This window comes from Stegostoma tigrinum, chromosome 23, assembly GCF_030684315.1.
Source record: "Stegostoma tigrinum isolate sSteTig4 chromosome 23, sSteTig4.hap1, whole genome shotgun sequence".
In the NCBI taxonomy this organism is placed as follows: domain Eukaryota; kingdom Metazoa; phylum Chordata; class Chondrichthyes; order Orectolobiformes; family Stegostomatidae; genus Stegostoma; species Stegostoma tigrinum.
Window position 1 is genome coordinate 34,875,921 of NC_081376.1, and position 27,825 is coordinate 34,903,745.

The 27,825-nt window shown below is 40.8% G+C and overlaps 2 protein-coding genes across 6 annotated transcripts in view; one reads left to right on the plus strand and one right to left on the minus strand.

Moving 5' to 3' along the window:
• Positions 1 to 17,664, plus strand: part of rsph10b (radial spoke head 10 homolog B) — an 84,233-nt gene extending 66,569 nt beyond the window's left edge. Inside the window, exons 17-20 of one of the 5 annotated variants that reach the window (XM_048552618.2) lie at positions 1,073 to 1,136; positions 4,597 to 4,740; positions 11,254 to 11,587; positions 14,581 to 17,664. In XM_048552618.2, the coding sequence (XP_048408575.1) occupies positions 1,073 to 1,136; positions 4,597 to 4,740; positions 11,254 to 11,587; positions 14,581 to 14,770 (732 nt within the window). In that variant the 3' untranslated portion in view covers positions 14,771 to 17,664. The remainder of the gene's footprint in view (positions 1 to 1,072; positions 1,137 to 4,596; positions 4,741 to 11,253; positions 11,588 to 14,580) is intronic. The other 4 variants (XM_048552619.2, XM_048552620.2, XM_048552622.2 and 1 more) reach the window with 4 other exon arrangements.
• Positions 17,665 to 24,754: 7,090 nt separating this feature from the next.
• The window catches only part of ccz1 (CCZ1 homolog, vacuolar protein trafficking and biogenesis associated), a 67,894-nt gene continuing 64,823 nt past the window's right edge, over positions 24,755 to 27,825 (minus strand). The window contains exon 15 of the mRNA XM_059653872.1: positions 24,755 to 26,160. Coding sequence (XP_059509855.1) covers positions 26,105 to 26,160 — 56 coding nt within the window. The 3' untranslated portion in view covers positions 24,755 to 26,104. The remainder of the gene's footprint in view (positions 26,161 to 27,825) is intronic.

Sequence of the window (27,825 nt, forward strand, 5' to 3'; positions counted from 1 at the left end):
ACTCAGAGAGTGGTTGGGGTGCGGAATAAATTGCCAGAAAGGGTAGTGGAGCCTGCCTTATTAGGGGTATTTAAGTGGCTATTCGATAGCCGTATGGATGATGGTATAATGTAGGGGTGGAGGTTAGATAGATCTTAGGTTTAGGGCAAAAGTTCGGTACAACATTGTGGGCTGAAGGGCCCATACTGTGCTGTACTGTTCTGTGTGTCTATGTTTCTATGTTGGTCATGAAAGCGTTGCCTGCAAATATCCAGCTTAGGAAGTCATTGGAGCCAAACTTGAGAATACATAAATGAACCATATTTTAGGAGCTGCTTGGTAATGCAGTAAATAGATGGGAAGAAAATTAATTGGTAACAGTAGGACTGGAAGAACATATTTACTGAGAACTCATGTACTCTACAAATTTCATGACTGCTGGGCTACAAACCATCAACTAAATAGCAATGGTCTCAGTTTTAACTGTAACAACTCAACGTTCCTAAGAACATTTTAAATTGCATATTCTTTATCTTCCCATTGTAATAGATCTCTGTAAACTGTATTTTTCTGTTTTGACTTCCTGTGTGTATTACATGTCAACTTTTATTATTTTATCTTGGGTTTAGTAAGTAATAAGATTCCTCTTTCTTTCACTCAGGAAAACATTGTAAAAACATGACTTATTGTTTCAAGGGCAGGTGAGCTGAGATAGAGGTGGAGTCAGAGTAATGTTGCTGAGGTGGAAATAACTTGACTTTGAGCAAGTAAAAGGTGGAAACTCAACTCAGGATCAAATTTAATGTCATGATTGTGAACAATTTGTCTTTACCTTAAGCTGCTGCAATGGAGAAGGATAGGTTTGGTAGCTAACCCATTGAATATGAGTGAAGTTGTCAAAGGGCAGTATGTAAATGAGGAAGAGGAAGGATCAGGGGAAGGACTATCAATGTAAATTAAAATCAAAGAGACTTTCGTCTATGATATCTATTTTTATATAATTACTCAAAGTCAAAATTAGCCCCATTGTCTTCAAAAATTTGGACTTCAATGACTACCATGAGGCAAAAATTAACTTTCACATTTGTTTTAGCGGAAGAAAAGTAAAGCCCCAGCCTCATCAGCTGAGAAGCCTTCGAAATCGTCTGCCCATCATGGTAAGTTTTTAATATAGCAATACTTGCAGGACACCCAGTGTTCCTTCAGCGGAAGAGTAGAGGGCTGGGTAGAATGGGAAGAAATAATAATTTTCTCAATTATAGAAAGCAAACTATTATTTCAGTGATTTTACTTGCGTGTGGCCTAAAGCAGATCATTCGGCATGCTGTTAGAGTCCTGGTTATGGCTTAGCACAGTGCTGTTCGCTAACCAGATTTGAAAATGAGCTAGACAATGCAGACAATATGAAAGATAAAATAGTACTTGCACTGAACCTATCAAGGTCTTCCTGTCCAATTTATGTGCTCTAGGACATTGTTGGAACCCTTAGGGAGCTTTCTAGTGGCAAACAGGGAGTGCTTTTGCATATCTGAAATTTATCAATGACATATTAAGTCTCTGCAAGTAAACTTAATGGTACAGTTTTTCAATTTTCATTAAATGATGCCATGATCTGCATAAACATATTAATGCTCTTACAGCTCTTTCAGATTTTTGTGTAGGTTCTCAGAATGATTCAGAATAACTGACCTTGCCTGCACGGCTTTTGAAAGTGCTATTCAATTAGTCCCATTCCATTAGATCATTACCCATTGATGCTGAAAATTTGTCCCTTTCAAATATTAATCTATTGTAGTTATATCTCAGTGTAGCCAGCCTTGGGGTTTGGAAAGCAGTCAGAAGGCAGGCAGACCTGAAAGTATGCTGGAATCCTGAAAGAATCCTGCTACTGGAATTCATTGCCACGAGTGCAATGGAGGCCGGGACGTTAGATGCCTTCAAGGCAGAGATCGACAAATTCTTGATCTCACAAGGAATCAAGGGCTACTGGGAGAGTGCAGGGAAGTGGAGTTGAAATGCCCATCAGCCATGATTTAAATGGCGGAGTGGACTTGATGGGCCGAATGGCCTTACTTCCACTCCTATGTCTTATGGTCTTACTTACTTCACCAGCCTTCTTCTGTGATTTGAGAATGACTGTAGGCAAAAAGCCATTGTGAACTTGTTGAGGCACCCCCAAGAAATAGTTTCATCAGAAATATCAGAAATAAAGATTCATTTTTCAACCTCACGACAACTTTACAGATATTCAGATTGCTTTGGAGGGTCGCCTTGTTTCCATTTTAAAGTTCCTTGTTATGGGACGTGGCTGTACTGTCGTTTCTTTCTATAAAACCACAGCATTCATTTGATACTGCCTTCTTTTAGTTAATGTTTCTTCATAAGACCCTTAAACAGTCAATACAGTTCATTTATTTCTTAATCCAGATGACACTATTATCCAGTAGCCTTCTGTTTCTGGAGCTTTCTCTTCCTAACGTTAAACTACTTAGCATTTCTTTTCTCCTGCCCATCTAGCCACATGTCGTTTTGTGGCTAGTTGATGTTCATGCATCAGGGTAGCCCACAAACCCACCAACACACTAAAACAGCAGCTAATGAACTTAAAAGACCCTGTACAGACAACAAATAAAACGAACGTCATCTACAAAATACCTTGCAAGAACTGTGACAAACACTACATTGGACAAACTGGCAGGAAGCTAGCCACCAGGATACATGAACATCAACTAGCCACAAGACGACATGACCCACTATCACTCGTATCCTTACATACAGATAAGGAAGGACACCACTTTGATTGGGACAACACATCCATCCTAGGACAAGCCAAACAGAGCCATGCACGAGAATTCCTAGAAGCGTGGCATTCCAACCGGAGTTCCATCAACAAACACATTGATTTGGAGCCAATCTACCATCCCCTGAGAAAAAGAACAGGAAATGACATCACCAATCCAAGGAAACCTAACCAGATAAATAGAAAGCGGGACATAACACCAGCGCTTCGTCGGAGGCTCACTGATGATGTTACCTAGAATGGTGACGAAACGTCTGAAAACTAACCTTCCAGCTCAGCGATAAACTCACATCCAGAAGTTTATAAGATTGTGAATGGCATGAATTCAGTGGAAAGTATGAGACTTTTTCCAAGGTGAAGATGGTCAATTACTAAGGGATACAGGTTCAAGGTGTGGGGGGCGAAATTTAAAAGAGATGTGCGAGGCAAATTTTTCACACAAAGGGTGATGAGTGCCTGGAATGTGCCACCATAGGAGGTAGAAGCAGACTCAATAGCAGCATTCAAGAAGTACCTGGACGAATACATGAATAGGAAGGGAATAGAGGGATATGTATCCTGTAAGTGAAGACAGTTTTAATATGGAAGGGCAAAATGTGTTGGCGCTGGCTTGGAGGGCCGAAGGGCCTGTTCTCGTGCTGTGTTCTTCATTGTTAAGAACATTATACCTGAACTTCTTGGGCTGTTATGAGAGAATATTCAAATTGAACCTGTTTTCTCCAAAATTTGGAAGGTTCAGAGGTGATCTGATCAATGTCTTCAAGTTATTAGAGATAACGTCAACTTTTGTGCTCCTAAGATGCTGCTTGGTCTGCTGTGTTCATCAGCCCCACACTTTGTTATCTTGGATTTTCCAGCATCTGCAGTTCCCATTATCTCTCTTCAAGTTATTAGATTAGATTCCCCACAGTGTGGAAACAGGCCCTTTGGCCCAACAAGTCCACACTGCTCCTTGCAGCTTCCCACCCAGATCCATCCCCCGCTATAACCCACACACCCCTGAACACTACGGGCAATTTAGCATGGTCGATCCACCTAGCCTGCACATCTTTGGACTGTGGGAGGAAACCAGAGCACCCGGAGGAAACCCACGCAGAGAATATGCAAACTCCACACGGACAGTTGCCTGAGACTGGAATTGAACCCGGGTCCCTGGTGCTGTGAGGCTGCAGTGCTAACCACTGAGCCACCGTGCTGCCCCACCAGAAAAAGGCAGGGTAAAAGTAAACTATTGCGACTGGTTGAAGATTCTAGAAGTAGGGGTCTAAAAATTATAGTCAGACTGTTCAAGAAGCATGGCTGAACACAAAGAGCGTTAGAGGTTTGGAACTCTCTTCCACAATGGCAGTTCATACTAGGTCAGTTATTAATTTTAAATTTGAGGTGGATAATATTTTTTGTTAAACAAAGATATATGGACCCATGGCAGATATGTGGAGTTAGGCCACAGATTAGCCATGACCTCATTAAATGGTAGAACAGGCTTATGGGCTGACAAGCCTATTTATGGTCCTATGTAAAATCTATGCATTAAAAAGTAATTTCTCTGTCAGACAGTTGTAAAGTTTTGGAATTTTCTGGCCTAGACAGCTGCTGTGAAAGTTCAGTTATTGAGTATCTTCAAGTCTGTGGATGAGTGGAAAGATTGAGTTGAAATAAAAGATCAACCATATCGAATGACAGAGCAGAATCAGGGTGCTATATGAGCCAACTTGTTCTTGTTTTCTATATTCTAATATTTTCATTATATAGGTGCAAGTTGTGGATGTTGCACCAGTCATTTAAAGGTGCTAATAACTGTTTCTTATTGATTTCAGCAAATCATGGTAAAGCAGGGACAACCTCTGCAAAGAATGCTGCAAAAGATGAGGAACAAAGTCAAAAAGTAGCTCAGTCGGCACCTTCAACAGATACTAACAAAAAGCAGTCTGCAGTCGCTCTGAGTGAAATAGGTGAACACGGTGAATGAAGTTCTTTCTGTTTCCATGCTTGAAACTTTTGTATTTATTGCACACACCTTTCTAAAATAGGGAACTTTTCTTCTGGGATATTGATCTGGGATAGAGTTTCAGCCCATCTTCCAGTAGCAATTGAAGTAGATAGGTAAAAGATAAAGTCACCACAGTCTTGCAGACCATAGAGCCAATCTCTTATTAGAGAGAGACAGCTTACGGTAGTTTAACCTGAAGGTCACCACAACTCAGGCGAGGGGAGAGGTTGAGAAGGCAGGTCCTTCATGGTAACCTTAGCTGGTTTCAGAATTGAACCCACGTTATTGGCATCATTCTATATCATAAATAGGTCATCCAACTGAGCTCAAAGTTCCCAACAACTACTACTCAAAAGACCTCTGAGCACTATTTAGAAGACAAAGCTGATGAGAAGCACAGTCACGAGCAACATTGGAAATGCCTGTATAGGAGTATTTAATGATGCCCAAAAAGGAGTGGGTTGCAGGGGCCATGAGGAGGATTTTATGGAGCTGTAAGATTGAAAAACATTTAATTCTGGACACTGAATTATGCAGGAGCAGAAATTTCAATTTTCAAGCAGTGGGTTGAACAGCAGAGATGAAATCAATGCTGCATTTCCAGTGTGTCAGGTCTCATATTATGCTGTGGTGAGTTCCCCATATGATGTATTTGCATGCCATAAATACTCATCAGCATAAATCTTTTTGAGTTAGTTCTGTCTTCAAGAAAAAGTCGTTAGTGCACAAGAATCTTCAAGTACCCAGATGACATTTGTTTTAAGGTGGTGCAACGTAGAAGTCTTTGTATAGTTGTGTCTGAAGGTTCCTTTGTAGGTTTACACAGGACAAGGGAGGGGGAGCAGGATGGTGGAATCTACTTGGAGTCTTGGAACTAGCAAGGATGAGTCAGTTGTGAGGGAGTTGGTGAGATGCAGAGTGGAGTCAGGGATGTGGAGGAACACAAGGTAGATCCAAGAGAGGACAGGATGGTGATGGAGCAGAAGAAGGGAGTGCATGCATCCTAGGTGTAGTAGATGGTGGTGAAAATAGTTAGTCAACATAATAAAAGTTAGGTGCCATAAAGGGTAGCATTGGTACTTTTCACATGTAGGTCCATTTCACGGTGTTGGCTGGCTGAGACCTTACAAGACTTTAAAATCGCCTACAACATTTCAATTATCTACACTGAGAGTGATCTCAGGCAGTATCCTTTACCATGCGTAGAAGTGAGGGGCAGCTGAGCCTGTAAATTCGTCCCTATCCCAGAGGCTCCATTTTAAACACTGGACATAAACATCAACATTTAATAAAGAATCAGCACAAAAACTGATAACTGAAACCAACGTAAGTGAACTATTTACAAGCAAAAATCAAATTTTATAAGCATCCCGGCACTTCTGTACTTTAATGTTAGTTGCAATGGAGTTGGGCAGGAAAGCTGTGTCCATGATAAAGAATCTCCCCCTTAACTGGGAAGTTTTTTCTATATAGCTTACCCATACCTGCTACATTGTCAGCTGACAAAAAGTTTCAATGCTCAGAAGCTTTCCCCACTACGTGATCACACATGTTTCCCACACTTTCCACTGGCACTTTAAATTTTAATTACAACTGTGAGCACTGAATTCCTGTCTTGCCATCAGGAACAGTGTGTTATGGTTAAAATCCTGTCAAGTATACCTGATCTTCTTAGTAATAACAGTTTGATCCAGATGCCGGATTTATGCTTCAGCCATCAGCAATACAGAAGAAAAGAATCCACGAGAGCTTCTGATTGTACTTAGATTTACATTTTTTCCAATTTTAGTAACACTGTAAAATACTGCTCCCTCTTTATACTCCAACTAAACAGAATAAAAACCAAAAGAACTCTGGATGCTGTAATCAGGGACAAAACAGAAGTTGCTGGAAAAGCTCAGTAGGTCTGGCATCATGTGTGAAGAGAAAATCAGAGTTAACATAATCGGGTTCGGTGACACTTCCTCAGTTCGGTCATCGGACCCGAAAGGTTAATTTTGATTTTCTCTTCAAAGACGCTGCCAGACCTGCTGAGCTTTTACAGCCACTTCTGTTTCTGTCCCAGCGTAAATAGATACCTATCACCTGCCAACTTTCTCAAGACTGATGTATCAATTTCTACAGCTAATGCTATTTACATGAGACAAAAATAGGAAGATCTTGAGGTCATTCCACCCCTCTAGCCTGTTTTACTATTTAACAAGATTAAAGTTGATTGGTATCTCAATTAGCCTTTGTTTCATATCTTTTGATAGCCTTCCTTAATAAAAAAAAATCTGTTGATCTCGAACTTGAAAATACAACTGACCCCAGAATTCATGACTTTCTGAGAGTGAGAGTTTCAGAATCTCACTACCCTTTGTATTGAGTCAGGAATGCATTCAAAACAGGGGTTCTCTATAACGTGTGTTCCAGCAATGTGAATTGGCTATAACACGATTGACAAATAGGGAATGGTGCTTGTAAAACATGAACTTTGTTATGGTTATAATGTGATCCCAACAATGTTTAGCATTAGAGAACCGCGACAGTAAAGCGGAAACATAACTGCATGAGAACATAAGAACATAATGTTCTTATCGTAATATTTTGAAAGGTTTGTTCAAAAAAGGGAATAAGGATAACCCCGGAAATTACAGCCAGTTAGTCTTACGTCAATGGTGAGCAAATTATAGGAAAGGGCTCTGAGAGATAGGATTTATGATCACTTGGAAAGGCACAGTTTGATTCGTGATAGACAGCATGGATTTGGGAGGAGTAGATCATGCCTCACAAACCTTACTGAATTCTTTGAATTGATCGTGGATGAAGGTAGAGCAGTGCTTGTGGTATACAGGGATTTAAGTAAGGCATTTGAAAAGGTTCTCCATGGTAGGCTCGTGCAGAAGGTAAGGAGGCATGGGATAAGGGGAAATGTGGCAGATTGGATTCAGAAATGGCTGACCCTTAGAAGACAAAGGGTGGCAGTGAATGGAAAATATTCAACATGGTGCTCAGTTATGAGTGGTGTACCACAAGGATCTGTTCTGGGTCCTCTTCTATTTGTGATTTTTGTAAATGATTTGGATGAAGGGGTGGAAGGGTGTAAGGATAGGTTCGCGGACGATAAGAAGGTGGGTCGCGTTGTGGACAGTATGGAGGGCCGATCTAGATTACAAAGGGACATTCATAGGATACAGAGCTGGGCTGAGAAGTGGCAGATGGAGTTTAACTCTGAAAAGTGTGAGGTGATTCATTTTGGAAGGACAAATTTGAAAGCAGAATATAGGGTTAATGGAAAGATTTTTGGCAGTGTGGCGGAGCAGAGGGATCTTGGGGTTCATGTCCACCGTTCCCTGAAAGCTGCCACCCAGGTGGATAGAGTTGTTAAGAAGACGTATGGTGTGTTATCTTCCATTAATAAATGGATTGCATTCAAAGGCTGTGAAGTTATGCTCCAGCTATACAAAAGCCTGGTTCGGCCACATCTGGAGTATTGTGTCCAGGTCTGGTCACCGCATTACAGGAAAGATGTGGAAGCGTTGGAAAAGGTGCAGAGGAGATTTACCAGGATGTTGCCTGGAATGGAAGGAAGGTCTTATGAAGACAGTTTGAGAGAGCGAGGGCTTTTCTCTTTAGAATGATGAAGGATGAGAGGTGACTTGATAGAGGTGTACAAAATGATCAGAGGTATAAATAGAGTAGACAGCCAGAGCCTTTTTCCTAGGGTGGAGGTAGCTATTATGAGGGGCATAGTTTTAAAGTAAGTGGAGGTAGATATAGGGGAGACATTAGAGGTAGAGTCTTTACTCAGACAGTGGTAGACCGGTGAATGCATTGCCGAAGTGGGTAGAGGAGTCAGCCTCATTAGGGGCTTTTAAGCGGGTATTAGATAGGCATATGGATGATAGTATAAGGTAGGAGTGGAGGTTAGAGATACCTCAGGGTAAAAGTTTGGCACAACATTGTGGGCCAAAGGGCCTGTACTTTGCTGTACTGTTCTATGTTCTAAGTTACATCAAGATCATTACACAAGGATCTGGTCAATTTGTCATGTTACAAATTTTGACCTCCCAAATTCACAATCGATTGGAATACCAGTCAGATTGATAAAAATAATAGAATTAAACCTTGGTCCAAATTAGGCAACATGTTTCTCAAAGAACAATCATGAGAAATCAGCTTGAGGAAATAAATGATTGTCTATGTCCATTCGATGAGGGATGGTTACAGGCTGATGTTGTTACTGACAACATAGTGTAGCTGTACATTAAGTAGTTTTGCCGATGACTGGGAGATGCTGCCAGTGAGTGGATGATGTGATTGCCAGTGACTAAGTGTTGTTAATGTTTCTGACAGGTAAATGGTCTTACCCTTAAGTGCATTTAGTTGTTGGCATCTTGGTGATGCTGTTGGCAAGTGGATTGATATTGTTTCTAATTGGGCTTTATCATTGCTGGTGTTTATCAAGTTGATGATTGGGATTTTCTCCAATCACTAGGTAATGCTGCTGGATGTTAGATAATTATTCTTGGTGACTGGTTTTAGCTTCTGGGGTTTGATGCTGCTGAATTGTGCTGTTGTTGAGCTCTGGGTGATATTATTTCAGGCAATGCTGGATACTGCTGGTGGCCTTGTGTTTCTGTTGGAAGCTGTATGCTGTTGGTGACAGTAGGTTTTATTTTGCTGTTGAAAGGATGCTGTTTGTGGCAGTTCAGACTTACTGCTGATAGGTGATTGATGCTGCTGGTGGTAGCAGAATTTGGCTGAGGGCTTGCTATTTGTGATCGGGAGTGTCATTTAAAGTTTAGATGCAAATGTAGAATGTGTTGTTGGTGTGTGGGAGGCAAATCTCCCACAGTGATGCAGTGATGAAGAATCTGTAAATCTGCTCATTACTGTCTGCTTCTTCAAACTGCAATGTTTTTAGCTTTAAACAGAACTCTGGCACTTTATTTATTGTCTCCCTTCTATTGAATTAAAAATGCTACTGGATGATGCCAGTGCTGAAGACTGGATGAAACTCTGCCCCTAACCCTACTTTTCCCATAGGCCCCGTTATTCCTATAGTGCAATTTTCTACAACACGCTTTTGTGCTGGAACGCAACTATTGCATTATAGCAGAACTCTCATAGATGAATGGCAAAGAGATAATCCACATAAAAAAAGTACAATTTGTTGTATAGAATAAACCATCCTTGATAAACTTTTGTAATCTCTTAGCCACACTGCTACCCTTGATTACAAAAACAGTATTTTGCAGGACAGATGTGGACAGTTGAACCTGTAAGTATTACAAATTACAATAACAATCAGAGATCACTAATTTCAAAGTCCAAGTGATTCCAGTTGTTCAAGTTCTGTGACTTGAATCCCTTAAACAGATTGTAAATTATTGTTAGAACATAGAACATAGAACATAGAACATAGAACAATACAGCACAGAACAGGCCCTTCAGCCCACAATGTTGTGCCGACCATTGATCCTCATGGATGCACCCTCAAATTTCTGTGACCATATGCATGTCCAGCAGTCTCTTAAATGACCCCAATGACCTTGCTTCCACAACTGCTGCTGGCAACGCATTCCATGCTCTCACAACTCTCTGCGTAAAGAACCTGCCTCTGACATCCCCTCTATACTTTCCACCAACCAGCTTAAAACTATGACCCCTCGTGCTAGCCATTTCTGCCCTGGGAAATAGTCTCTGGCTATCGACTCTATCTATGCCTCTCATTATCTTGTATACCTCAATTAGGTCCCCTCTCCTCCTCCTTTTCTCCAATGAAAAGAGACCGAGCTCAGTCAACCTCTCTTCATAAGATAAGCCCTCCAGTCCAGGCAGCATCCTGGTAAACCTCCTCTGAACCCTCTCCAAAGCATCCACATCTTTCCTATAATAGGGCGCCCAGAACTGGACGCAGTATTCCAAGTGCGGTCTAACCAAAGTTTTATAGAGCTGCAACAAGATCTCACGACTCTTAAACTCAATCCCCCTGTTAATGAAAGCCAAAACACCATATGCTTTCTTAACAACCCTGTCCACTTGGGTGGCCATTTTAAGGGATCTATGTATCTGCACACCAAGATCCCTCTGTTCCTCCACGCTGCCAAGAATCCTATCCTTAATCCTGTACTCAGCTTTCAAATTCGACCTTCCAAAATGCATCACCTCGCATTTATCCAGGTTGAACTCCATCTGCCACCTCTCAGCCCATCTCTGCATCCTGTCAATGTCCCGCTGCAGCCTACAACAGCCCTCTACACTGTCAACGACACCTCCGACCTTTGTGTCGTCTGCAAACTTGCTGACCCATCCTTCAATTCCCTCGTCCAAGTCATTAATAAAAATTACAAACAGTAGAGGCCCAAGGACAGAGCCCTGTGGAACCCCACTCACCACTGACTTCCAGGCAGTTCAGGCATGCATTTTTATCTGCATAAGTAAACTTTGGATCCTAGCTGAACAAATGTTCAATTTTTGGTCTTTTCCTTTTATTAAGACAAAGCATCAGAAAAGGGTCCAGAAGATAAAGCTCCTTCAGAAAAGGCCCCTCCAGAAAAGATTCCAGAAGAAAACGTTCCTTCAGAAAAGGCCCCTTCAGAAAAGGTTGCAGAAGAAAAGGCCCCATCAGAAAAGATTCCAGCAAAAAAGGCCCCAATCAAATCAGGTGCTGAGTTGGAATTCTGGCTGAGTCAAATTTATTTCTTCTTTATGAAGAGGTTGTTTCCAGCCCATGATCATGCTGAAGTTCTGAAAGTGGAGGCAAAGAGGGACATGGTGCGACAGAATGAGCTGACTCGCCAGGCTATGATAAAGGCTGCCACAAGAGCTAGGTCTGTATCACTTGTTTTCTAGGAGATAGCTGATTAATCCCAATTCTCGTGGGTTGTTGGTGGGAGTTGGCAGAGACGGTTCTGTGGATCTGGGCTTGGTTATATCTAAAATAAAAAGTTTTCACAAAGTACAGATTCCCTTGCATTGGATCTTGTTAAAGATGATAGGTCTGATAAACACAGTACTTGTAAGAATGTTTGCTTGTTCACCTCCTTCCCTGTAAAGACAACTACAAAAGCATGATGGAGGAGTTGGTCAGACTTGATTTGAAGGGGATCCTGGAAGGAAAACAGTGGTGCAGCAATGGCAGGAATTTCTGGAGATAATTTGGGATGCACAGCAGAAATTCATTCCAGTGAAGAAAAATAATATTAAGGGGAGGACAAGGCAACCATGGCTGACATGGGAAGTCAGAGACGGTATAAAAGCAAAAGAAAAAGCACACAATGTGATGAAGATCAGAAAGAAGGCAGAAGATTGGGAAGTCTTCAAAAACCAGCAGAGGATAACTAAAAAAAGCAATAGGTCGGGGGAGAGATGTTATATGAGAGTGAGCTAGCCAGTAATATTAAAGACGATTGAGATATTAAAGAGTTTTTTTAGATATACAATATGTCAGAGACAGGCAAGACTGGACATTGGACCACTGGAAAATTAGGGTGGAGAAGTAGTAATGGGGACCAAAGAAATGACAGATGAACTGAGTAGGTAATTTGCATCAGTTTTCTCAGTGGAAGACACCAGCTGCATACCAGAACTTCAAAAGAATCAGGGGCAGAGATGAGTGTAGTGGTCATCACTAAAGAGAAAGGACTGGGAAGCTGCAAGGTCTGAAGGTGGCTAAGCAACCTGGTGGACTACACACATGAGTTGTGAAGGGGATAGCTATTGAGATTGTAAAGGCATTGATGGTGATCTTTTAGGAATCACTGGACTCAAGGACCATCCCTGAGAACTGGAAAAAGGCTAATGTAACACCTCAGTTTAAGAAGCAAGGGAGGCAGGAAACAGGAATCTATAGGCTGATTAGCCTGATCTTGGTCATTTGTAAGATTTTAGAGTCCACTAATAAGAATGAAATTGTGGAGTACTTGGAAATACATGGTAAAATAGGGCTGAGTTAGCATGGCTCATCAAGGGGCGATCATGCCTGACAAATTTGTCAGATTCTTTGGGGAGGTAACAAGCAGGTTAGACAAAGTAGAGCCAATGGACTTGATCTATTTGGATTTTCAGAAGGCATTTGACAAGGTGCTGCATCGGAGACTGCTAAATAAGGTAAGACCCCATGGTGTTAGAGGAAAGTACTGCATGGATAGAGGATTGACTGACAAGCAGAAGGCAGAGAGTGGGGATAAAAGGGTGTTTTTCAGAATGGCAGCCGGTGACCTGTGGAGTTCCAGCAGGGTCAGTTTTGGGACGAGAACTATATTGCACATTAACGATCTGAACGAAGGAACTGAGGGTGTCGTTGCTAAGTCTGCAGATGACACAAAGATAGATGGAGGGACAGGTAGTGTTGAGGAAGTGGGGAGGTTGCAGGCAGATGGAATACAATGAGGGAAAGTGCGAGGTTATGCATTTCAGTCAGAAGAATAGAGGTGTAAACTATTTTCTAAGTGGGAAAAGGCTTCAGAAATCTGAAGCACGAAGGTACTTAGGAGTCCTTGTTCAGAATTCTTTTAAGCTTAACATTGAGGTTCAGTTGGCAGTTAGGAAGACAAATGCAATTTTAGCATTCCTTTTGAGAGGGAAAGAATAAAGGAGCAGGGATGTACTGCTGAGGCTGAAGCTCTGGTCAGACTGCATTTGGAATGTTGTGAGCAGTTTTTGGCACTGTAACTAAGGGAGAATGTGCTGCATCAAAGGACGTACAGAGAAGGTTTACAAGAATGATCCCAGGGATGAAGGACTTGTCAATATGAGGAGTGGTTCAGAACTCTGGGACTGTAATCCATGGAGTTTAGCAGGATGAGGAAGAATTTCATTGAAACTTACAGTATATTCAGAGGCCTGGATACAATGGACATGGAGATGTTTCCACTAGTAGGAAAGACTGGAACCCAAGGGCACAGCCTCAGAGCGGAGGGACAACCAGTTAGAACTGAGAAGAGGAGTTTTTCAGCCAGAGGGTGACTAATCTGTGAAAATCTTTTTCACGAAGGACTGTAGAGGCCAACTCATTGAATTCATTTATGACTGGGATAGACAGGTTCTTGATTAGTAAGGGGATCAAAGGTTATGGGAAAAGGGCAGGAGAACGGGGATGAGAAAAACATCAGCCATGATACAATGGTGGAGCGGATTCGATGAGCTGAATAGCCTAATTCACCTTCAATATCTTATGGTCTGATAGACTTGCCATACCTGAAAAGGGTAGCCGAATAGTTTAGTCATAGACTAGTAGCTCAAAAGGCATGAGATTCAAACTCATAACTTGTCTTGGTGAAAGTTAAATTCCATATTGTTATTAAAACCCCATTCTGAAATTCATTCCAAAAATTATTCTGAAACTCATTTCAAAAATCCAGCCCTATAAACCAGTGTCAGAAAAATAACCACAGAAGCTTGATGCTTGTAAAAACATAAATGGCTCACACCAGGGAAGGAAATCTGCTGCCCTCACCTGTTCTGGAATGATGTGTGACTCCAGTCTCACACTGGAATCTCACCAATGGGAATAACTCAAATTGCTCCTTAGAGCTAAAGATTTTTGTGCAGTGTCATTCTGATGAATCATAACTTGAACTTTCTGTGACTTTAATGTCTTTTCCACAGTGTGGCTGCTTAACACTGCACACAGTCCTTTAAGTCTGGCCTCACTGCTTTGCACAAATTATTATTATTGGCTCTTGCACTCAAGGCCTTTATTTCATTAAGTCAATAAGTTAAGGTTTTGCCCATTGGATTTGGATATTAACTGACATCTACATAGCTCTGTAGAGTACCACAATGACATTGCAACTGGTCATTTGTTTTGATGTCATTATAGATTGAAAGAGGAAGCCATGAAACATGAGCAAGAGGACACTGATCTGCTTCTGGTTGTACGTAGTCCTGGAGAACAAAGTGAAGATGATGATAAACGCACTTATCCAACGCAGAAGGTGAACACAGAAGGTGCCCATTTAGTGCCATATAGAAAAGGTAGTGGAATCAGAAAGAAGAAAAAGTCTGTATGAGCAAGTTTTGTATTAACTGGGGGGAACTTATGAAACAACAAAATTATATTTTCACAATCGATGAAACCAGACCATCTTTTAATTTTTTGCTGAAATGTAAAATCGAATGTTGCTAAACAAATAGTTTCTTTTGCAGCAGTTTAACTATTGGACAAACTAAGATCAATGCACAAAAATCTATCTCAGTGCAAGCTGTGCTGTGATTAATAATTATTAGTACTCAAATTCCTCCACAACTCCATCCCCTTCCTTTTCTGTAACCTCCTCCAATTCTACAATCTTCTGGACGTCTGCAATCCACGATTTTCTATGTTCTTGTACATCCTTGATTTCAATCTCTACACCATTGAGGCCACGTCTTCAGGTGCTTGGCCTGAGCTCTAGAATTCCCTCCCTAAATCTATCTGTTTTTCTCTCTCCACCTATAAGCCAATTCTTAAAAATACGTTTCAAAAAACTTTTGCTTATCCGTTAATTTTACTGTTGTCAAATTTGATTTGAGATTGCTGCTTTTTTTGATTTGTTATTGTTATTGATAGATTTTAATTACTTGGCTTTATTGAAATGTTACTTTTTTGCAAAATAAATATTTGAGGAGTGACAAGAACATCACACAAAAAGTAGCTCCTTCTATGGAATTTTCATTCTACTCCAAACCAATGTCCAATGCAAATAGGATTTGAGAGGGTTAAAACTTGAAATGTTACCTCCTGGCTTCCACCAAAGTAACTTTTAAATTGGTGACCCTTGTGCTCAGACAAGCTCCTATTAAATGTCAGCAGGGGCCTGGGGCAAAACGATTGTTGGTGCAACGTAATATTAACGTCCATTATTGCACTGACTTCAGTCTAGGAGCACAGCACCAGCAGAAAAAGCCCATTGAATACCAGAGGCCCAGATTCATCTTGCAAAATTACTGTTTTTAAAATTTCTTCTTGTCCAAGAAGACCTGAGTGTTCACCCTACATAGTGCAAGAAACCCTTGGGCCCTCTGATATCAACAAATACCACCACTCCAGTGTCCTGAATATACACACACAAAAATGCACGATAATATGCTTGTAGAACTCTCACATCTTAATGTGATAGAAGTTTTAAAAACCTGGGATATTTATTTTAATTCTCCTTATGCCTTTCAATTAATTTTTACTTCACTAAATTCTGCTAGTATTGCACATTCAGTTGCCCAAACTATTGTAGTAGACAAATGAACACTAGAGATCACTCTTACTTCTTAGATACCAAAAGGCTTTTGGGGCTAATTTACATATCAAACATCTTACTTCACTAGATCAGAAGTTTAACAGGTAACAGAGACCATTTGACATTCTAACCTGAAGATTCCAGATAAGGAAATTACAATGTATTTGCATCCACCACCTGACTCATTCTACACTCTACCTCTTAAATGAAACAATGGTGCCTTAACCTTTCCTTTTTACCAGAGTTTCTGTTTCCAATCTAAAAATTAAGAGTAAAATCTTTCAGTTATACAATTACAGAACACTTCTGAACACAGAGGTAGGGTAGAAGTTTGGAATTCATTTTATCAAGCAACTATTAAGGCTGAATCAATTGTGACTATTAAAAATGTTTTTTTTGGTTAATGACTGGTAATAAGGGGCAAGTGGTTAAGTTAGGCAGATGGAATTTGGTCACAGGTCAATCATGGTTGAATTTTAAACTTCTATCATATACCATGTAACTATGACATTGGAAGCTGTGCAAAAGAGATTCAATGGGCTGATTCCTGCATTGAAGGGCTTGACTTATCAAGAATGGCTTAATAGTTTAGGTGTTTTCCATGAGAGTTTAGAAGAATTAAATCTTATTGAAACATACAGGATACTGAAGGAGCTTGACAGTATATATGTTGACATTTTTCCACTAGTGTGAATGTCTCAAACCAGGGGGGCATTCTTACAGAATAAATTGAAACTGATACAAAAGAATTTATTTTCTCAGTGGGTAGCGAATGTCTGTAATTCTGTACCTCGGAGAGCAGAGGCTAGATCATTGAAACTATTTAAATAGGGGGTAAGTGGATTTTAGAAGGGGAATTGGAGGTTATGAGGAACTGACATGCAAGAACATTTGAGACCTGGAGCAGATCAGCTACAATCTATAGACTGGCAAAAAAATAACTTGTGGGTGTAAATGTCCCACTCCTGCTCTTATTTCATACGTTTATCTTCAAAATCTGGGAGACAGTGGACCACAGATTTTAAAAATAATGATGGAAATCTATGAATGTTATTTTGGACCAAGTACCGATGCTGTTTTCATTTTGAGACAAGTGGTACATCAAGACTAAGAAAGCCAATGTAACATGAAAACTGATCTAGAGAAGGCTTCTAACTGGTGTCTATGGATGAAGTATAGAGGCATGCTGGGATTTGTAAATTTTCTGAGAAATATCTACAATAATTACAGGACATGTACAAGAATGTACTAGAGGAAGAAACAGTGTGGAGGAAGAGAATTTCAAAGCCAAAGTTGGACTATATCTATAACTAGCACCAAACTCCTTCATTTTCCTGATTGCTACGGATGTACTATAAACTGAAATGTCATGGTTGATGAAGTTTGCATATGACATTGAGTTGTGTGTTGGTGATAATGAGATTTTTTTTGTTCATTCATGAGAGATGGACATCACTAACTGCCCTGGAGAAGGTTGTGGTGAGCTACTTGAATAGTTGTAGACAAGCACAGATCAGCAGACCAATTGTCCATTATGGGCACTGTCAGTTTGAGCTTTAGGAAGAAGATTGGAGTGAAGCTGTAAAGATCAACGGTAAAAACACAGAGAATGTGAATAGCTTAAAGAACCTGACATCGGTCTTTTGACTACTAAAACAGATTGCCAACTTGGCCAAACAGCAAGGGAACAAAGTGTGAAGCTGGTTGAACACAGCAGGCCAAGCAGCATCTCAGGAGCACAAAAGCTGACGTTTCGGGCCTAGACACTTCATCAGAGAGGGGGATGGGGAGCAGGTTCTGGAATAAATAGGGAGTGAGGGGGAGGCGGACTGAAGATGGAGAGAAAAGAAGATAGGTGGAGAGGAGAGTATAGGTGGGGAGGTAGGGAGGGGATAGGTCAGTTTGGGGAAGACGGACAGGTCAAGGAGGCGGGATGAGGTAGTAGGTAGGAAATCGAAGTGCGGCTTGAGATGGGAGGAAGGTATGGGTGAGAGGAAGAACAGGTTAGGGAAGCAGAGACAGGCTGGGCTGGTTTTGGGATGCAGTGGGGGGAGGGGAAGAACTGGTCTGGTTTTGGGATGCTTTGCAGAACACCTCCGCTCAGTTTGCAATAAACAACTGCACCTCCCAGTCGCAAACCATTTTAACTCCACCTCCCATTCCTCAGATGACATGTCAATCATGGGCCTCCTGCAGTGCCACAATGATGCCACCCGAAGGTTGCAAGAACAGCAACTCATATTCCACTTGGGAACCCTGCAGCCCAATGGTATCAATGTGGACTTCACAAGCTTCAAAATCTCCCCTTCTCCCACTGCATCCCAAAACCAGACCAGTTCTTCCCCTCGCCCCACTGCATCACAAAACCAGCCCAGCTCATCCCCTCCCCCCACTGATCCCAAAACCAGCCCAGCCTGTCTCCACTTCCCTAGCCTGTTCTTCCTCTCACCCATCCCTTCCTCCTACCTCAAGCCACGCCTCCATTTCCTACCTACTACCTCAACCTGCCTCCTTGACCTGGCCATCTTCCCTGGACTGACCTATCCCCTCCCTACCTCCCCACCTATACTCTCCTCTCCACCTATCTTCTTTTCTCTCCATCTTTGGTCTGCCTCCCCCTCTCTCCCTATTTATTCCAGAACCCTCTCCCCATCCCCCTCTCTGATGAAGGGTCTAGGCCCGAAACGTCAGCTTTTGTGCTCCTGAGATGCTGCTTGGCCTGCTGTGTTTATCCAGCTCCACACTTTGTTATCTTGGATTCTCCAGCATCTGCAGTTCCCATTATCACTCAAACAGCAAGGGATGCTGGTTACATAGGCCAAGTAAAACTCTGAAGTCACAAAACCCAGAAACCAGACACGAAGCAACTAGGTGGTAAAGATATCAGCATCACGTGAAGGACACATCCTGTCAATAGTCATCCTGGATAGACATATCTCATTAACTAAACAAAGAAGGGGTGTATATTAGCAACCAAGAATCAAAAATTCAAGCCTGAAACAAATATTAACAGGACATTTAGTGATTAAGCCATCCAAACACCATTAAGCAGGATCTCCTGATTGGCTAAAGCTCTGGAAAGATTCAAAGGCGAGGGAAAAAGATATAAAAATAGGACTTACCTGTAGATCAGGCAGGAAACCTTCCAAGGACACTGACTTGACAAAAGGCAGAGACCAGCTGACCATCCGGATAGAGAGACAGCAGCTCACAGTCCCACAGACAGATACGGAAGAGAGTGACTGCATAAATCCACAAGAGACTCAAGAAATATTGTAAGTTCAAAGGGCTTAATAGGATTACAGATAGTATTGTTTAGCATAAAGTCTATTGTAACTTCTTCAATAATAAAACTGAGACTGTTTACATTGGTAGTGGGTTGTCATAGAGTTGAACAGCACACGGACAACACACCCTTTGGTCCAACTTGTCCATTCCAACCAGATACCCTAAATTAATCTAGTCCCATTGGCCAGCATTTTGCCCAAATTCCTCTTAAACCCTTTCTATTCATATAGCCATCTGAATGTCTTTTAAATGTTACAATTGCACCTCCACCACTTCTAGCAGCTCATTCCATACACATACCACCCTCTGTGTGAAGAACTGCACCTTAAGTTCCTTTTCAATCTTTCCCTTTCACCTTAAAGCTATGCCCTCTAGTTTTGGACTTTCCTATCCTGGGAAAAAGACCTTGGCTATTCACCCTATCTACACCTGTCATGATTTTAATAAACCTCTATAAGGTCACCCCTCAGCCTCCAATGATCCGGGGGGAAAAAAGCCCCAGCCTATTCAGCTCCTCTCTATAGCACATAGCCACCAATCCTGGCAACATCTTTTACGTCTTTTCTGAACCCTTTCAAGTTTAACAACATCTTTCCTATAGCAGGGAGACCAGAATTGCATGCAGTGTTTCAAAAGTGGCCTAACCAATATTCTGTACACTTACAACATGACATCCCAACTCCTCAGCCAAATCAACAGACCAATAAAGGCAAGCATACCAAATGTTTTTTTCACTACCTAGACTACCTGTGTTTGTAGTGATTTGACCACTTTGGTATTGTAGGACACCTGAGCAAATGCATTCATAACATTCTGGTTGAAGTTGTCTAACTCATTTAAGGAGAGACTAGACAATAATTGGTATCAGGATGTGGAAAAATGGAAATCACCTTAAATTGTGTCATATAAGTCAAACCCACTTCTCCAACCCCAAAATAAATCACATATACTTGTAGCAGCAGCCTTCTGGCTGCCAAAAGAGATTGCTAACTTGGCCAAACAGCAGGGGATGCTGGTACATTGGCCAAATGAAACGCTGAAATCACAAAACCCACACACCAGGCACAATGCAAACATAGCAGCCAAATGCTAATGACATTAGCGTAATGTAAAAGGCAACAGTTTTATTCTGTACAGAGCCCCCAATAACTTATTCACTAAACAAAGGACAGCCCAGACAGAGGTACTGGGTCCTGTTACACAAAGAAACTGACAGTGGCATGCCATTGAAATGATTGACTCTTGTTTAAAACTATTATCTCCCTGATTGGACAGTACTATTGAAAGTGCCAGACAACCATCTAAAAGATATAAAAACAGAGTTAACCTGCAAATCTTGCTCCTGGAATTGTCTGAGGTCTTTAGAAGAGACCAGAATGGCAAGAGGCAGAAACCAGCTGACCATCCACAGGGAGAGATGGAAAAAGCAGCTTTGCAGACTCACAGACAGACCCATAAAGACAGTAACTGCGTAAATTCACAAGTGATTTGGGAAGTATTGTAACCATAAGGGGCCAAATAGGATTAGGGATAGTATGTTTAGTATTAAAGATTATTATAATTTTGTTCCCAGTGAAGTGAGAATGTTTTGCTTTGGTACAGGTTTGTGTTTGTATTGAATTGATCGCTTTGGTACTGTGGGACACCTGGGCAAATTCATTCATAACATTCTGGTTGGAGTTGTCTGCAACTTTAGAGGAACTAGACAACATATTCAGCATAGAAGTCAATTGTTTTTCACCCACGACATACTACACTCACAGTAGTTATATGATTTTTCACCCCAGAAAAGCCTTATCACTGGCCACAAGAAATCAAAAAGATGATACAGAAAATGTTAGCAAGGTACCTGGAAGTTTAAGACCTACCCACTCTTCATCTTAGCATTTTTATACTCAATTTAAAAGTTGACCCCAGAATTTGGAGGCACTTATCAGGTTTTTAAAATTGTCTCCTCTGCCAGTGAGTATGGTAGGCAACAGATTAGATCTCATCAGACTAAATGGAGAATGTGCAGTGGAGTGTTGTGAAATAGAAAAGCATTGCTGAAACTGACAGGATCTACAAGACAGTATTTTTAATTCTCCTATCATATCACTGGGTGGCCACCATTTAATGCTTATCCCCAGTTGCCCTTGAATTGGGTTAGTGAGCTGTCTTCTTCAACTACTGCAGTCATCATGCTGTTAGGGGTGGAATTCCAGAATATTGACCCAACTGATTTGGAAGGTAAGAGATAATAAGAACTGCAGATGCTGGAGAATCTGAGATAACAAGGCATAGAGCTGGATGAACACAGCAGGCCAAGCAGCATCATAGGAGCAGGATTAGCCTGCTGTGTTCATCCAGCTCTACACCTTGTTATCTTGGATTCTCCAGCATCTGCAGTTCTTATTATCTCTGGATTTGGAAGGTGCTGTCTAAGGATCTTTGGTGAATTTCTACAGTGCATCTTGTAAATGGTACACACTGCTACTGCTGAGTGATAGTGGTGGATGAAGTAGTTGCTTGTAGACTTGGTGCCAGTCACGTGGACTGCTTTGCCATGTATTGCGTCAAGCTTCTTAAGTGGGGAGTATTCCATCAGATTCCTGACTTGTGCCTTGTAAATAGTGGACAGGTTTTGGTGAGTCAGGAGGTGAGTTACTTGCTATAATATTCCTAGACTCTGGCCTGCAGTTGTAGCCGTAGTATTTATATGGTTGGTCCAGTTGAGTTTCTGGTCAATGGTAACCCCACAGATATTTGTAGTGGGACATTCAGTGATGGTAATACTATTGAATGTCAAAGGGCAGTTGTTGGATTGTCTCTTATTGGAGATGGTCATTGCCTGGTATTTGCATGGTGCAAATGTTACTTGCTTGTCAGCCCAAATCTGGATATTTTCCAGGTCTTGTTGCATTTGGGCAGGGACTGTATCAGTGTCTGGAGAGTTGCAAATGGTGCTGAACATAGTGCAATCATTTGTGAACATTCCATTTCTGATCTTATGATGGAGGGAAGATCATTGATAAAGCAGCTGAAGAGGGTTGGGTCCAGGACACTACCCTAAAGAACTCCTGCAGAGATGTCCTGGAGCTGAGATGACTGACCTCCAACAGCTAAAACCATCTTGCTACATGCCAGTTATGACTCCAACCAGCCGAGCATTTGTCCCCATTTCCAATTGATTGCAGTTTTGTTCGGGTTCCTTGACGCCACACTTCTGTCAAATGTAGTCTTGATGCCAATGGCCATCATGCTCACCTCACATCTGGAATTCAAGACTTTTGTCCGTGCTTGAACTAAGGGTGTAATGTAATGAGGTCAGGAGATGATTGAGCTGGTGGTATCCAAACTGGGAATCACTGAGCAGGTTAGCACTGAATAAGTGCTGCTCGCTGCTATTGATGATACCTTCCATCGAGAGTAGGTGGGGTGGAATTGAGACTGCAGCCTTGTTATGTAGTGCAGAAATTTGACCAATGTCAAGAAGAAAGGAACAATGATGTATACTAATGAGATGTGGATGTTGAGACTATGTTTGAGTAACTTGAAAGGCCAAGATCATGAACCAGCAAATCAGATCAATAAAACTGAGGAAGAATTGAATTAATAGATAAGTTTGAAACGGTAGAGCAATTCATTACAGAGAAAGAGGGGGTGTGGTGAGTCATGATTAAACATGGGACTACCAGGAAGAGGCCTTATCTTGCAGTCCTAAGTCAAATAGATAGATTTAGTAGTAAGACATAAATGCAGCAGTAATTGGAATGCAAATAATGTGACCAGCAGAAGAATTGGACAGAGGTGATGATAAGTTGAACAAAACATGATCTAATTCAACCATGAAATGGGCTTAAGTATCAAAATGGCCACCTTCTCCTCCAGTTTGAAGTTCATTCCATGTAGGACACTTCATATGAAACAGCTCAATACCCATTTGACTAGCAAATCCCCTTGTACATGCTGGACCTCACAACAAGCAAACTGGCAGCACTAAATTTACAGCACAGAAAAAGATGTTCAGCTTGAATGGTCATAGCGAGATAGATGCCTATGTGGAGCAATCTTCATCAGGCTCCATCAACATATCCTTTTTATTCCTTTCTCCCCCATATTGATCTAGCTTGTCCTTAAACGCCTTTATAATATTCACCTCAATTACTTGTGATAGAGAGTTCTACATTTCATGCTTTTGCAGTAGAGGTTTCTTATGAATGCCTTATTGGATAAACAGAACACCTTGTGGGCTGTTTTCGTGGTGGTATTCAGTCATGTTTCTTTGGATGTGCCATGACCTCCTTTCAACTAGTGTGACCTGTGTACCATGATATTGGAGCTGCTTATTTCAATCCCATTTACATTTTCATCATAGGTGTAGCTCAATAGGTAGTACCTGGATCTTGAAATTATTAGGTTGGGTCAAAGCCTCACTCCAGACTGAATTTAATGCTGTTCTGACATAGTGCACATTAAGTACTGAATTTCTGACGAGTGTACTAGTAAAGGTTCTGTCTGCCTTTTGTGTGAACATGCAAGATTTCCAAACTTTGTTTTAAATGTTGAATCACTCTCAAGCAACCTTACAGCAAGTATGCTAGAATGCACGTTTATGAGAAGGCTACATGGATCCTATTGATGTAAAGTTGTCCAGACATGGGCTTCTTCTACAGTCCATCAGGATTAAGTATCTAGTGTGCTAGTCTATTAGCTAAACTATATGAAACAGATTTACTGAGGAGTGGACATTTATCATCAGAGCCCAGCAATATAAATGTGCAAAGATGTAGTTTCAACAAATACTGAGGGATTGCAGGCAGTTGAAAAGCTGTAATCTTTAAATGAAGGCACTATCGTAGCATCATCTCATTTCTTAGTTGGATGGAAAAACAAAGTCTCATGGCACTATTTTAAAGAAAAGCAGGCTAAGTCCTCCCCAGTGACAAGGCAATATTTAATGTAAACGATTTGTTTACTGGATTTTTTGGGAACTTTGCCGTGTACAAATTGGGTGATGTAGTTCCTACATTACAGTTGTAACTGCACTTCTAACCTATATCACTCAGTCGTAAGGTGTTTTTCAAATAATGTCTTTCACAATTCCATTCTATGTAAAGAAAATTTGTCTAAAATTAAAATTATTAGACAATTAATTTACATTTTATTTTTTCTGAATTCTAATTCATAATACCAAACTTTGGAATTATTATATATTCATAAATGCAAGTTTATTCTTTTGTATAATTTTGTAGTTTCATTAAACTGTCCTACATGTAAATTGAATAAAAGCCATTGAACTGAGGTGAACTTGAAAACTGCAACTGGCAATCAAAACAGCGAGAAAGCGCTGGTAGGATTCAATATCAGCAAGTCAAACCCAGTGAGCTGATCTTATTTTCCAGAAGCTAAACAATATTGCACTCCACCGCTAAGAAAAAAAACCTTGATTTATTTTCATCTTGAATTACATACAAGTTTAGGCACAGCACTGAAACACAACAAAGTCTTGAATTAGTGTGGATAGATTTTATTTATTTTTAAAAATATGTATCATTACATGGATAAATCAGCACCTTTTTTTCAGACAAACCCGTTTGGTTTTATGTTGAAGTAGGGAAAACAAAGAGGCAGAATTTTCGAACACTAAAATACAATTTATCGGGTACATGACTGTACTTATCTGAAGTGAAAAATGTAAGTTTGCGGTACAAAATTTGTACTAACTTCTCTTCCTAGCAAAAAAATTGAGAATTTACAGCATGCAGTATACAAGATCAGACACTGAAGATGATGACATTTGAGGACTGCATTACTAAGGTTCAGTGCTGTAATGTGGACAGGGGTGTCAGTTTATAACTAGCACTGAAGAAGGGGAGGCAAAGCCCTCTGAGTGTGATTTAAGTGGGCACCATTTACATCAGGGAACACAAAAGATGCCTTCAATATACATGACAATAGACCTCTCCATTTCCTTAATCATAAAAGAGGCTTCTTTGTGTTAACTGCCCATTTAAGTAAAAATGTTCACATAATGCAATTTTTTCTATCTAGTTTCTGAAATTTTTTGATAAAACATGTTATAAATGTGGGATTAATGTCCAATTAACGGACAGTTTAATTGCTTGACTGAACTTGCTTAAAAAATAAATAAATTCTCCAAATTGTCATTATATTTTGTTTCAAGCATTCATGTCCACAGATATTACAGGGCACTAGATGTAGCTTTGCTCAAAAGCCAAGTTACACAGTACACGGCTGTATACTAATCTCTAAAGTGACCTTCACTCAGCATTGCTGCAGCAGAACACTTCTTCATAAATACAGGTTTTACTTCAGACATAAACTCACAACTTTTTAAGTAAAAAAAGGCCCATTTTATACAGGAAGATCATTTGTTGTATGTTAGAGAATATAATTTTCTATAAAATATCCAATGATCAACCCTCTTAAATGAGGGTCAATGTATAAATAAAGCAAAAATACACAGACACAATTGGAAAGAAGTTAAAATGTCACTCAAATGTTACTGTTAATTTATTTTTTTTTTACAATACAAGCTTGCTATATGTTACAGACTGGAACGATAAAGTTGACATTCTTTTAATTCAGTTACCATAAATATTTAAAATCTAATTATCTTACATTCCATGGAAATTTCCTATAACAGCATCTGCTGTCTGTGAATCGAGATGGGGACTTCCAAGGACAAGCAGCATTAATGAGGACGCTGCACTGGCCATTGGCAGAGTGTAGAGCAGGAGTTACTTGCTGGGTCCAGCACTGTACAGTTACTGCTTGTGCCAGCGCTCATCTGAATGTCTGTGACACACCCAAAGCCATAATGGGTGGCGAACTGGATGGTTAATCTAAGAAGAAGATGTTGCTAAACTGCGTTGCACAGAGTTTCTTAACTTCCTCTGGAGGGAGAGACATGGTCAGAAAAAGAAGAAGGTAAATGTTCAAATAAAACAAATAACTGTGGATGCTGGACTGAAACAAAGCAAAAACAAAAACTGCTGGAGTACTCAGCAACTCCAGCAGCATTTGGAGAGAGAACAAAAGTTAATATTTTGAGTCCAGGTGAGCCTTCTTCTGAACTGATAACAGCTTGGAAAAAGTGGTATTTATGCAGAGGCTGGGAGTGGAGTTGGGGGAGGGGTAAAAGTTGGGAGGGGGTGACGTGTGGTGAGCAATAGGTGGTTTACTATCAACAATCCCTGTGCCTCCCCTTTTTCCCCTCCCTCTCTCTCTGGGCTCCATCTCCACCTATTTGCTCATCCCACCCCCATTATCAGCATAAATACCACATTTTCCAAGGTAAATATTAGGTCTGTTTGGCTCTGTCATCAATATCCCTCCACTCATAGTTAGAATCACCTAGCACCCCACTTAAAAACTGCCAAACTACTTAAAAAATGCTAAAGCTCAGCAATCTCTGAAATCTCGTGCAACCCAATTTGTTTACACTCTACAATATGAAACAGGAAAACTATTGAAACACGTTAAATAGGAGCAGGAATAGATTTTATGGCCCTTTGAGCCTGCTTCTTCATTCAAGATGATTATGGATGACCATCTAACTGTTTCCACTTTCTCCTCACATCTTTGATCCCTTTAGCCCCAAGAACTATATTTAATTTCCTGGAATGTTTTGGCCTCAACCAGTCTCTCTTCATATGTCAGTCCTGCCATCCTAGGAATCAGTCTAGTAAACCTTCATTAAACCCTCCATAGTTCGAACATCCTTCCTCAGATAAGAGTTCAAAACTACACACAAAACTCCAGTGTGGTCTCACCAAGACACTACAACTGCAGCAAGACATCTCCGCTCCTCCCCTTGAATCCTTTTGCTATGAAGGCCAACATACCATTTGTTTTCTTCATACCTGCTGCTCCGCATGCTCAATTTCAGCAACTGGTGTACAAGGACACCCAGGTCTTGCTATACCTCCCCCTTTCTCAATCTATTGTCTTTCAGATAATTATTTGCCTTCCCTTTTTTTTGAAACCAAAGTGAATAACTTCACATTTATCCACATCATACTTCATCTGTTCATTGAACATAGAACAGTACAGGCCCTTCGGCCCACGATGTTGTGCCGAACTTTCACCCTAAACCTAGGGTCTATCTAACCTCCAACGCTACCTTAGGCATCTGGGTGATAGTATATCTAATAGCCGCTTAAATGCCCCTCACTCAACTTATCCAAATCACACTGAACCATCCCTGTATCCTCCTCATAGTTCACCCTCCCATTCAGCTTCATCTGCAAACATGAGAGACTTCAAATTTCATTCCTTCATCAAAATAATTTTGATATGTTGGGAATAGCTAGGATCTAAACACTGAGTACCCCCAATGGTCAATGCCTCCCACTCTGAAAAAGATCTGTTTATTCCCTATCTCTGCTGACAGCATATCAATACACTATCCCAATCCCACACACTAATTACACGTTAATCTCTGATCAAAATCCTTTTAAAACTACTTCCACTGGCTACCCCTAATCAACTCTACGAGTTACATCCTCAAAAGAATTCCAGAAGATTTGTCAAACATGATTTCCTATTTGCAAATTCAC